Here is a 13,800-nt window from a genome sequence, read left to right as displayed (position 1 = left end):
GATGTTTCAACATAGGGTTAGTAAGTTACAATATAGCTATTAAGCTATGAGCCTTTGCGCATGATATGAGGGAGAATGATATTAAAACTACTACAGGCTTTTAAGGAGTTAATTGGAGTTAACCCAAATGAACACTCTAAAATCATTCCCTCCCACTATAGTTTATTTGCAAGTGAAGCTTGTATAACACTTAAAAGATGAGTTAGATAAACTTCTCTTCATTTGGTTCATCAGTGAATTCCGGCATTCCTAATGGTTGGTTCATCCTGTTCTGATTCAAAAGTCAGCTGAGAAATGATAGACATGTACTGACTTAGTTTCGTTCTTGCGGATAGATTGATGTGATATTAGGGCATGCAGTGTTCAATTTCTTGGACGCTTGTTCAGGTTACAATCAATTTCTTGACGAAAAAGCACCCTTAACTTATTAATGACTGCGGGCTGTACTACTATAAAGTGATGCCCTTTGGTCTTGAAAATGTCAGAGTCATCTATCACTGACTGATCAATAAGATGTTCAAGCCGCAAATTGGTAGGACTATTAAAGTTTATGTGGATGACATGCTCGTCAATTTCATAAAAACCATATAACACACCGTAGGTACATGTTTGATGTCCTTCAAAAGTATCAAGTAAAGTTGAATCCCCAAAACTGTATTTTCAAAGTGTGTTCCCAGGCTTTATAGTCAACCAATGTAGTATCAAGGTAAACAGAAAGAAGACCTGCACACTTCTTAATATGAACAACCCAATAAAGCCCAAGCTTTGCGCTTTGCAAAGCTTGGCAAGTAGAGTGGTAGCACTCAATCACTTTGCATCTCAAGCAACAGAAATATGCCTCCAATTCTGTGATGCACTTCTTGGAAAAAAAGAAGTTTGAATGGACTAAAAAATGTAAGAAGGCATTTCAAGAACTTAAAGAGCACCTTGGACAACTGTCTCTACTACCAATGCCAATAGATAAGGAAACTCTTTTCTTGTACTTATTTATATCCCTATGTATGGTAAGTCTAATGGTTTGTGTATCATGTTAGCAAAAACCTACTTCACGTAGGTACAAGATATCCTGAAATGGAGCGGTTAGTCCTCCACACTATCTTTGTGTTGACTAACTACTTGCCCGGCCAAGTGTTGTAGAAACTTGAAGCCTCATGTAGATTACTTAAATGGGCTACTAATTTGAGCCAATTTGACCTACATTTCAAGCCACAAACAACGATTAAAGGGCAAGCATTGGTTGATTCATCTTTGAGTTCTCTTACTAGCCAAAGCCCAAACCTTTCAGGCAAGTAAAAAACACAAAGGACCAGAACTCTTAGGCAGAAAAGAGATTTGAATTGAAGATTTGTCAACTTTTAGCCTATGTGTTGATGAATTGTCCAATAAGAGTAGGATTGGAGCAGGCTTGCTCCTAATCAACCTCAAGTGTATCCGATTTCATGGTTCCTTGAAGTGCAAATTCCAAGCCTTCAACAATGAGGCCAAGTATGTGACACTACTCACCAGTTTGTGAATAACCAAAGAGATGAAAACCAAGACAATCAATGTGTTCAACGATTCTTAGCTAGTCATGTATCAATTACAGGTGAATTCCAGACTCGAGAAGAAAAAATGATGGCTTATTTAGACAAGGCCATGTCAGCTCTTGCAATCTTTGAGCACTACTCAATTCAACAAGTGTCTTGAGACCAAAACTCATATACAAATGCGTTTGCTCAAGTAACACCAATCATAGATCCATATGACATTGTCCCTGTCCATATTCAATTCCTTAAAAGGCCAAGCATCTTCATTCCAAATCCAACCGTGCTTCCTTCCAGTTTGATAGACCCCATAGTCGTTTACCTAAGGATGGGATACTCCTTTGAATAATATAAAAGCAAACTTTTGGCACCAAGTTTGCCCATCACACACTGATTGGAGGCAAGCTGTTCAAGCAAGGTTACATCTCTGTCTTGCTTCAATATGTAAAATCAAATAAGCTGATTATATTCTCTAGGATATCTACAAAGGGATATGTGAAAACCATGCCAGGGGAAATATTTAACTCAGAGAGTCATCCGCCGTGGATACTATGGAGCCATTCAGTACAAATATGCAGTTAATTTTGTTAATACAAGTCCATAATCTATTGTTTCAAAATCCCCTAGTTGATCAATTTAGATAATGGAAAACAGTTCAATACCTATTGAAGTTGAAATCAAGTCTATCCATAAGACACATTCAATGAAAAAGCAAATGAATATTATTGAAGAACATCATAGAATGACACAATTTTGGATAGCTTCTTATCAACAATAATAAAACTATATGAATATATTTTTAATATATAATTTGAGTATATAGATAATATGTTATTATTTGATGAGATGATTTTAAATTAAAAATAAAATAACACTCAATTACATGATAAATTATAATCCATGTGCTTAAATTATATACTATACGTGTGCACATATTGCGTTGCTTCAAGTACAAAATAATGAGCTATCTAAGCTACTCAGTAATTCCCCTGAGATTTTGGAAATAAAAAGTGAGCATTTAAATATCAAAAGGGCAATTTGGTAATATACTCTTTTAACTCATATAATAAACAGTTAATTAAAAAAAAAAAGGCCTCAGAACAGAAACCCTGAATCCTACCAAATTTCTGCACTTCCTCCTCTCCCAAATGACGCTTGTACGTTTGAGTTCAATCCTCCGAAACATCGATTCTCATTTAGCTCTCGGAAATGTACCAGCAGTTCGCTCGTTCTCAACGCCAACAGAAAAACAGAGCTCCAGAAATTCGAGATGGAAAGGCTCAATGCACGCTCTTTACCGTCGGATCTCCGCGATTGGCAACCCAAGGGTCTCAATCGTTCCAATATTGGACCAGTGGGTCGAAAAAGGACGTCCTGTTGACAAAGAACAACTCCTAATCTTCATTAAAGAGCTGCGATCTTACCGACGATTCAGACACGCTCTCGATGTATCGGTTTCTTTTCTACGGCAAATTTATTTTGTTTTAAAACTGTTAATGTTGATTTATTTATTTTGATATTGAGAAATAGAAATATTCACGTTAGGATTTAAATTTTATTAAATGGAACTCTATTAACTATCATAATGGAAAGTTTTAGGTTCATCGGGGCTTCACTTTTGATGTCGGGCTTGCAATGCATGTGCAGGAGACTTCTGGATTTTATATATATATTAATTGTTTCTTTTTATCTATTTTTTTGGTTATAACTAAATAACTATTTATAATGCAAATTGTTCAAGAATGTGGCACGTGTACATTAAAGATGTGCGCTTGCCTTGATTAAGAGGGAAAAACTTAAGTGCAATGGACGCACATACCCTCTTATGAGGGGGTTCTGTATGCTGATATGGCTTGCTTTCGTTTTCTGGTTGTGTGGGAAGACTTTCTTGATCAAGAGGATGGATTGGTTCAGCTACTACTGCTATAAAATCAAGTAGAGAGAATTTAATTTTTCATTATTGTTCTTAATTGCATTTTGAGCTATTATTGATAGTTGCCTTGCTGGTTTGATTTTATTTGTAAAGACACTTAACCTGTCAGAATTAGAGAAATTTCTTTTTCTTTGATCAATTAAGTTAGGAAGTGAAATTCTCAAACCTTGGTGACGTTCCTTTGTAGTTAGTTTTCAAGTCTTTAGTTAGATATTTTGTAGGTGCATTCTGGGAGGTCAAAAGTTTTTTCTTTTAATATTTATGTGCAGCTATTTTGTTTTTATTTATAAATTTTGATCTTTAATTTATATTGTAAGCAATATTCTATTTTCCTATCTCTAGAAAATTGAAAGAAACTGTCTTATATTTCTTGGTATTGGTAATTTTATCTTTCCATCTCTCTTTCTTTCCACAGATTTCTATGTGGATGACTGACAAAAGATACTTGCCACTTACACATGGTGATGTTGCCATTCGGCTGGATTTGATATCTAAAGTTCATGGTACAGAACAAGCAGAAAATTATTTCAACAATGTTCCAGAAAAATTAAAGGGCCTTCCAGTTTATAGTGCCCTACTTAACTGCTATGTCCATGCAAAATCTGTTGAAAAAGCAGAGGCCACCATGCAGAAAATGAGGGATCTGGGGTTAGCTCGGGCAACATTGGAATACAATATTCTTCTTAATCTTTATTATCATACTGCAAATTACGAAAAACTTGATAGTCTGATGCATGAGATGCAAGAGAAAGGCATTCGATACAACAAATATACATTGGGCATACGCCTGAGTGCCTTTGGAGCAGCTACTGATATTGAGGGAATTGATAAGACTCTGGCAATGATGGAATCAGATCCTGATTTTGTTTGGGACTGGACTGTTTACAGTAATGCAGCTAGTGGGTATGCAAAAGCTGGAAGTGTGGACAAAGCTGTGGAGATGCTGAAGAAATCTGAGGAACTAATAATTGGTGAAAAGAGCAACAGAGCATATGAGTTTCTTATCACACTATATGCAAAATTTGGGAAGAAAGATGATGTTTTAAGGCTTTGGGAACTCTATAAAGTGAACCACAAGATTTACAATTCAGGCTATAGATATGTCATACCTTCTGTGTTGAAATTTGATGACTTTGAAAGTGCCCAGAAGATATTTGACGAGTGGGAATTAGTAAATGAAAACTATGATATTAGGATTTTAAACTTCATGATTGCTGCTCACTGCAGAAAAGGGCTTTTGCAGGAGGCAGAAACTCTTATAGATCGTGCAAAATTAAAGGGAGGGAAGCCTAATCAGAGAACATGGTTCTGTATGGCAATTGGGTATGTTAAGAATAATCAAACTCAAAAGGCAGTGGAAGCAATGGAAGAAGCATTGGTGGTTCGTCAAACTGGGTGGAAGCCTGGGAAGGAAATTTTTGCTGCCTGTGTAAAATATTTTAAAGGTAAAGGAGATATTGAGGGAGCAGAGAAATTCATAAAATCACTTCGGAACAAGGATATTATTACTGTGGAGCTCCAAGATAGATTGTTGAGTTATGTCCAGAGTGGGAAATCAAACTCGGATGGACTTAGCTATTTTTCTGGTGATTCTTTGAATGAAAATGGAGAATCACATTCAGAGCCTGATGATGATATCAGTGAATCAAAAATTAAAGAGATACCTTGAATAAGCAGGACCTATAAGGTAAAAGGAACATGAAGATTTATTTTGTGAAACACCTTCCATTGTCCGTTTATTGTGTCTGGAAGTCTAATATTTTGATGCCCAGTTTGAGAAAACTCACTTGGCTTTTTGCAATGTTTTGGCTCAGGTAGTCGACAATTTAGTCATGCAAAAGTATATTTAAATTAAATGTAACATGGCATTTTAGCTCAACTAGAAGCAAAGATTTAAGCTATGTTGAAGATTATTACCATTTAAAATCCTTAAAAAATACCGGTTTGGTTGCTTAAATTCATTCAGGTGTTCTGTTTTCAACTTTGAACTTTCAGTTTTATTGCTTTAGTATCATTGTTGAAACTATTAATTTTCTAGCAATTGCAATTCTTAATTAGAGTTCTGGTACTTTGTCACAGAAAAGCTTGCTCGTGGTTAAGTTCAGAAAGGTATGATTTTGTACCAGGATCTTACACTTTGTAATCAAAACTTACTTTCACTAGATCAAATAAACGCATAAAAAAAACAAAAAGTTTAAATATTGCTCTTGAATGTGCTATTTCTTTTGTTTAATATTGAGATGATAAGAATTTTGCCATGTGTTTCTGTGGGAAGGATGTCTTGCTGTTTTTGAGTTGCCTTAGATATGATAGGTTCTTAAGAACCCTACTTCTATAAGTTACAGATTTTTTATTTATGACAAACATTGTTGATGTTTTGCAGAGAGTTTTTCGAAATGAGAAAAAAAAAAAACCTTCACAAAAGAGTGTTTTTCTACTTAGAACTTATATTAAAGTCTCCAAAACCTCTCATGAGTTTTTCATTCTCCCATTTGTAACTTCTCAAGAGAATGAGGGGAGAGCAAGCCTCCACAACGTCAATTCCGATTGCTCATACTCAACCAAAACCCTAAACCCTAATTGCGATCCTACTGACAATTTAAGCATGCTGTTGAGGTATCAGTTTCTCTTCTACTTCAATTATAATTTTGGGGTTTTATTTATTTATTTATATTAGCAGATTTTTTCAACTATGCTCAGTTTATTCTGTCCTACTTAACTTTCTGAAGCGTTACTTGCACATGGGTTTTCAGACAATTCTTTGTTTTTTTTTTTTTTTGGGTTAATCAACAGTCTTATCTTGGGAAATTATAAAAAATAGCCAAAATTAAGGGGTTGAGCAAAATTATCCAAAACTTTCCGATTAAAGCAAAAATGTCCAACTTTTGTGAAATATTAAAATTGCCCTCATATATAAACACAGTAAATTTCCCCGGTTCCCACGATAATCTTTGGCCATTTCACTGTTCAAAAACAGTAGAAAATTTGAAAATTTCCCCTGTCCCATGGTCGCTCAGATTTTCAATCATACTTTCTAGCAACCGAAAATGACAAAGAGCGCTAGTATATCTTCCGTCCTCTTGTTTGAATCAAGTTATTGTTCATATTATTGAAATTTGAGTGAGAATTTACAGTTTAAAACTTTAGGGTTTTGATTTTGGACAATACTTGAAATGTTTTGATTTTTGATTGTTTTGCTTGAATTGCTTGAGGGGTTTTAAGTTATTGGATGTGTAGATTTGATTTGTGTTGAAATTAGAGGCTGAAATGACGATTTTTGGTCGGAAAATAGACTAGATCTACCGACACTGCCATGGGATAGGGGGGGGGGGGGAATTTAACGTTTGCAAAATTTTAGGGGGAGGGGGAAGAGGGGGGGATCCACGGGGGTCCATGTGAAATTTTACACTGAACCGTTTGTAGGCCGTGAAAACCGTGGGTTAGGTGGAAATTAACTGTTTTAAAACTATAAGGTTTATATGAGACATACTTTGAATGAGCATAACTTTTGATCCGGGAGGAGTTATAGAGCCTGTAATATATCAACGCGAAGCTTATTTCGAGCTCTATAACGACAACCAACTTGGCCGGTTGCACCGAATTTGGAGGCCAAAATAAAACTGTTTCAATGTGTATTATGCAGTTTTTTTATTTTATCAAATTTAGAATTTTCGGTTTTTATGATTTTGAGTTTGTTTGTGACTGGACTAGACTTTTTTCATATGTAATTTTCAAATTTGATATTTGTAATTATAATGTGCTTTTTTAGATACGTTTTACAATATAATTACGAAATTTTTGATCGATTTTTCGATTTTTTTGTTCATAAGCTATTTGAACGTGTAGTTTTCAAAATTTAGATCTGTTTTTTAGATTTTCGAGTAATTTTTTTATTATTGACATTTTAGGGTATTTCAATATATCTATTTATTCATAATATGTTATTTTCAATATAGTTTTTACAAATGGATTTTTTCGATTCGAATTCAAATATACAAATTTTTTCTTTCTGAACGAACCTGTAGTAATTGATATTAAATAAAAATGGGAGTGAAAGTAAATATTTAAGTGATATAAGAAATGTATGTAATGAGAGTGAGAGTGAGGGGGTTTATATATATGAGGGGAAGGGTAATTTTGACATTTTAGAAAAAGCTATGGGCATTTTTGCTTAGGAATAGAGAATTTGGGTATTTTTGTTTGAAAATAGTGAATTTGGACATTTTTGCTTGATGGATGGGTATTTTGGACATTTTTTATAATTTCCCTCTTATCTTGCTCTTGCTTTTGCTTTGTTGTCAGCGCTCTCGAACTCAAACTCTCCTGAAATCATATGAGGATTGCACAGCTTTTCTCAGTAAAGTAAAGCTATTCCTTGGGGGCAAACAATTCTTTGTTTGCTTACCTTATTTTTGCAAGTAATGACAAGGACGGTTGTGAGGCACTCAAACACTATTTCCACTGGTGTTTTAACTGCAAGGATTTGGGATCCTACGCAGTTTCCTGGGCTTGAAGTAAAGCAGACCAAGGGAGGATTATACCCTGATCATAAGAAAAGAATGCACGAAACATCAATTCTTGAAGGTGTTGAGCTTGTAAATTCTAAATCTAATTTTTGTTGTTGGAAAATAACATGTCAAATTTTGTAAATTCAGAAATACTGGAAAAATTTTACCAGTCGAATCTTTCTTTGGATGATCCTCAATGTTCGAAGTGTAATTAATACATATCCACAACACAGTTTGCCATCGTGCACTTCGTATTTCCAGATTCTGTGATTTCCTTTCTGCATTATTGGAGACATGTGTATGTGTGCGTGTGTGTGTGTAACTGTGAAGCCAACTACTAATCGGGTTGGTTGACCCGTTATGGGTGAATCTTAAACCCAATAAGAATGAATATACAGTTAATTTTGTTAATACAAGTTCATAAACTATTGTTGCAAAATCCCCTAGTTGATTAATTTAGATGATGGAAAACAATTCAATAATTATTGAGTTTAAGGAGTTCTGTGCCGACATAGATATCCATAAGAGCTATATGTTAGTCCGTAGGTCAAGTGGAAGTCCCCAATAAGACCATCAAACTCAACAACTTTAAAATAGCCTGGGCAAATGATCTTCCAAAAGTTTAATGGAACTATCAGAATGTCTATAAGAGGAACTATTTTCTCGCCCACTTATGGGTGCAGAGTGATGATCCCTATTGAAGTTGAAGTCAAGACTCTCCATAAAAACACATTCAATAAAAAGCGAATGTATATTGTTGACGAATATCTAAGAATGACAGAGCTTTTGATAGCTTCTTATCAACCACAATAAAATTATTTGTATCCACCTTGGATACAAAAATAAATATATATTTAATATGTGTCATCATGTAATTGAGTGATTTTAAATTAAAGAATAAAATAATATTCAATTATATAATAATATACAAATATATACATATTTATATATCTAAATTAAATACATATTGAATAGCTCTATTAACAATAGGTAACCAGAACACTTCAATCCCAAGGTCAAAAGCAGAGACTATGTTGTAAGGGAGCTCATTTTGAGAAGAGTTTGCCCAACACCAAAGTCCTAAATGCTTGAGCATTAAGGCCCAATTGGGGAGGCCTCTTCAGGATGGTAAAAGTGAAACTCCTTTGACCAAATGCCCGTTACTTTGACTAGATGGGTCAGAAATCCCAAGAGTGTAGAATGTCAAGCATCTACACAAATACTACCAATGATCCAGAAGGTAAGTTGTTTTCGATGTAAATCCATTGTGCTTGTAAATCACCTAGATGCAAATGAAATGTTCATCCAACTTGTATTCCCTCCGTCCCAAGCTTTTGATTTGAAACTTCAAGCTGGGGTTTGAGGGTACTTTGATGTGATATTGAATTATAGGGGATCAAAGTTTACCTTAAAACTTATGTTTAAATAATATTATGTATATATATTTTTTATATATAATTTGAATATATAATATATATATAAATAATGTTTTATTATTGAATTATATAATTATATATTATTTGTATATTCGAATTATATACTTTCAATTTTTTTATAACCTAAAAAGGGAGAAAAAGGGCAGAGGTGAGGGGTTTAAAATTATTTAACGATTTAAGAATTATCTTAAATATAAAATTTATATGAAGGTGAGTTTTAGACGATTATCAATTATTAGAAAGCATAATGAAAGATTGGATTGTTATAAGATCCTTTATGTTTTCCATGAAAAAATGACAAATAATGAGCTATCTGAGCTACTGAATAATTCCCTGAGATTTTGGAAATAAAGGAAAATTTTAAGTGTGTAGTTAAACAAAGGGCAATTTGGTAATATAGTCTTTAACTCGTATAACGAACGGCTAGAATTTAAAAAAGGCCGCAGAACAGAAACCCTAAACCCTCACAAATTTCTGCGCTGTCTCCTTTCCCAAATGACGCTTGTACGTTTGAGTACAATCCTCCGAAACATCGACTGTCATTTCGCTCTTGGAAATGTACCAGCAGTTCGCTCGGTCTCAATAACAACAGAAAAACGGAGCTCCGGAAATTCGAGATGGAGAGGTTCAATGCACGCTCTTTACCGTCGGATCTCCCCGGTCGGCAACCCAAGGGTCTCAATCGTTCCAATATTGGACCAGTGGGTCGAAGAAGGACGCCCTGTTAAGAAAGAACAACTCCTAATCTTCATTAAAGAGTTGCGATCTTACCGACGATTCAGACACGCTCTCGAAGTATCGGTTTCTTTTCTACGGCAAAATTATTTTATTTTATAAATGTTAATGCTGATTTATTTATTTCAATATTGCGAATTAGAAATAATCACGTTAGGATTTAAATTTTATTAAATGGAGTCATAACAGAAAGATTAGGTTCAGCGGGGACTTCAGTTTTGATGCATGTGCAGGAGATTTCTGGATTTTATACATGCATACATACATTCACACATATATATACATATACATACATGTATACGCGCGCGCGCGCCCCGGCACACACACACACATATATATATTATGGACACCGTATTAATTGTAGTTCTTTTTATCTATTTTTTTAGTTATAACTAAATAACTATTCATAATAAAAATTGTTCAAACATTTGGCTTGGGTACATTAAAGATTTGCGCTTGCCTTGATTAAAGAGGGAAAAACTTAAGAACAATAGATGCACATACCCTCTAATGTGGGGTTCTGTGTGCTGATAAGTGTGCTCTCATTTTCTGGTTGTAATGGAAGACCTTCTTGATCAAGAGGATGGATTGATTCAGCTACTACTACTCTAAAATCCAGTAGAGAGAATTTAATTTTTCATTGTTGTTCTGAATTGCATTTTGAGCTATTATTGATGGTTGTCTTACTGGTTTGATTTTATTTGTAAAGACACTTAACCTGTCAGAATTAGAGAAAAGTTTTTTCTTTTATTAATTTAATTAGGAAGTGACATTCTCAAACCTTGGTAGCGTTCCTTTGTAATGAGTTTTCAAGTCTTTAGTTAGGTATTTTGTAGGTACATTCTTAGGCAGGTCAAAAGTTTTTTCTTTTAATATTAATGTGCAGCTATTTTGTTTACATATATACATTTTGAATTTTGTTTTATGTTGTGAATAATATTCTATTTTCCTATCTCTAGAAAATTTGAAGAAGCTGTCTAATGATTTCTTGTTACTGGTAATTTTATCTTTTCATTGTTATAATCTCTCTTTCTTTCCACAGATTTCTATGTGGATGACTGACAAGAGATACTTGCCACTTACACCTGGTGATGTTGCCATTCGGCTGGATTTGATATCTAAAGTTCATGGTACAGAAGAAGCAGAAAATTATTTCAGCAGTGTTCCGGAGCAATTAAAGGGCCTTCCGGTTTATAGTTCCCTGCTTAACTGCTATGTCAGTGCAAAATCTGTTGAAAAAGCAGAGGCCACCATGCAGAAAATGAGGGATCTGGGTTTAGCTCAGGCATCACTGGAATACAATTCCCTTCTTAATCTTTATTATCATACTGCAAATTACGAAAAACTTGATAGTCTGATGCATGAGATGCAAGAGAAAGGCATTCGATACAACAAATTTACATTGGGCATACGCCTGAGTGCCTTTGGAGCAACTTCTGATGTTGAGGGAATTGATAAGACTCTGGCAATGATGGAATCAGATCCTGATTTTGTTTGGGACTGGACTGTTTACAGTAATGCAGCTAGTGGGTATGCAAAAGCTGGACTCATGGACAAAGCTGTGGAGATGCTGAAGAAATCTGAGGAACTAATAACTGGTGAAAAGAGCAATAGAGCATATGAGTTTCTTATCACACTATATGCAAAATTTGGGAAGAAAGATGATGTTTTAAGACTTTGGGAACTCTATAAAAAGAACCATAAGATTTACAATAAAGGCTATATATGTGTCATACCTTCTGTGTTGAAATTTGATGACTTTGAAAGTGCCCAGATGATATTTGATGCGTGGGAATCTGTAAATGAAAACTATGATATTAGGATTTTAAACTTCATGATTGGTGCTTACAGTAGAAAAGGGCTTTTGCAGGAGGCAAAAACTCTTATAGATCGTGCAAAATTAAAGGGAGGGAGGCCTAATCAGAAAACATGGCTCTCTATGGCAGTTGGGTATTTTAAGCATAATCAAACTCAAAAGGCAGTGGAAGCGATGGAAGAAGCATTAGTGGTTTGTCAAACTGGGTGGAAGCCCAGGAAGGAAATTTTTGCTGCCTGTCTAAAATATTTTAAAGGTAAAGGAGATATTGAGGGAGCAGAGAAATTCATAAAATTACTTCGGAACAAAGATATCATTTTGGTGGAGCTCCAAGATAAATTGTTGAATTATGTCCAGAATGGGAAATCAAACTTGGATGAACTCAGTGATTTTTCTGGTGATTCTTTGAATGAAAATGGAGAATCACATTCAGAGCCTGAGGATGATATCAGTGAATCTAAAATTGAAGAGATAGCTTGAATAAGCGAGACCTAGAAGGTAAAAGGAACATGAAGATTTATTTTGTGAAACACCTGCCATTGTCTGTTTATTGTGTTTGGAAGTATAATATTTTGTTGCTGACTTTGAGAAAACGAATTTGGCTTTTTGCAATGTAATGCAAAAGAATATTTAAATTAAATGTAATATGGCATTTTAGCTCAACTAGAAGCAAAGATTTAAGCTATGTCGAAGATTGTTACCATTTAAAATCCTTCAAACATACTGGTTTGGTTGCTTAAATCCATTCAATTGGTTGGCTTCAAGTTTTCCATTTTCAATTTTGAACTTGAGTTTTATTGCTTTAGCAATTGCAATTCTTGATTAGAGTTCTGGTACTTTGTCACAGAAAAGCTTGTTTGTGGTTAAGTTTAGAAACTGACCTTCACTAGATCAAATAAATCTATAAAAAAAGGTCAAATATTGCTCTTGAATGTGCTATTTCGTTTGTTTAATATTGAGATGATAAGTATCTTGCTATATGTTTCTGTGGGAAGGATGTCTTGCTTTTTTTGAGTTGCCTTAGATATGAAAGGTTCTTAAGAACCTTACTTCTGTAAGTCGCAAATTTTGTATTTATGACAAATATTGATGATGTTTTGCAGAGAGTTTTTCGAAATTAAAAAAAAAAAACCCTTCAAAAAGTGTGTTTGTCTACTTAGAACTTACTTAAAGTCCCCAAAACTTTCATTCTCCTGTTTGTAACTTCTCAATAGAAAGAGGGGAGATCAATGCTAATTTTCAAATTATAAAGGAAGTTTTATTATAGCTAAATTCGGTGGATGTCATAATTATCCAAAACATCTACGAAAACTTCTACCTTGGCCTGAAGGAGAGTTTGAGGACTGCTGTTATTTCAAAGAGTACTATTACATATACGAATAAATTTCATAAATTTATTCATGTAACTTGTATAGTAATATATGGTTAGATAAATTTGAGGTAAAAAAAAAAGTAAATAATCACATTAACTAATTACGAACTATTATTTTAATCTATACAAACAAGTTTTTACAATTTATTTATATGGATAATTTTGTTCTCATTCCAAATGTCTTTCTACATAGACTGTGAAAGATGGAACAATAACAATTTGAGTCCTAGTTAATTAAAGTGGGGGGTTCTTTTAAAAAAAAAAAAGGGACTTATGTCAGATTGTCAGCTCTACAAGCAAGCAAGTGAAGTTTCTTGAACCCTCGCTTGTACACAAATACTTATCTCAACACTTTTGTAGGGGAGGTCACTGATAATTTTGAAATTATAATGGGTGTTTTCGAAAATAAATTTGGGGAGGTAACTAAATTAAACCAAAACAAATCTAGAAAACCCTCCTCTTCACTTCTTCTCACCT

General features: G+C 34.2%; 1 protein-coding gene across 1 annotated transcript; it reads left to right on the top strand.

Annotated features, from left to right (window-relative positions):
• The first annotated feature begins 2,612 nt into the window (after positions 1 to 2,612).
• Positions 2,613 to 12,715, top strand: LOC123223489. The gene is made up of 6 exons (XM_044646685.1): positions 2,613 to 2,971; positions 3,872 to 5,122; positions 5,515 to 5,565; positions 9,138 to 9,204; positions 9,801 to 10,195; positions 11,178 to 12,715. The coding sequence occupies exons 1-6, from the start codon at positions 2,672 to 2,674 to the stop codon at positions 12,429 to 12,431; spliced, it is 3,318 nt and encodes a 1,105-aa protein (XP_044502620.1). The 5' UTR covers positions 2,613 to 2,671; the 3' UTR covers positions 12,432 to 12,715.
• Positions 12,716 to 13,800: the final 1,085 nt, after the last annotated feature.

This window comes from Mangifera indica, chromosome 1 (genome assembly GCF_011075055.1).
Source record: "Mangifera indica cultivar Alphonso chromosome 1, CATAS_Mindica_2.1, whole genome shotgun sequence".
NCBI lineage: Eukaryota > Viridiplantae > Streptophyta > Magnoliopsida > Sapindales > Anacardiaceae > Mangifera > Mangifera indica.
This window is presented reverse-complemented; position numbering and strand designations above follow the sequence as displayed.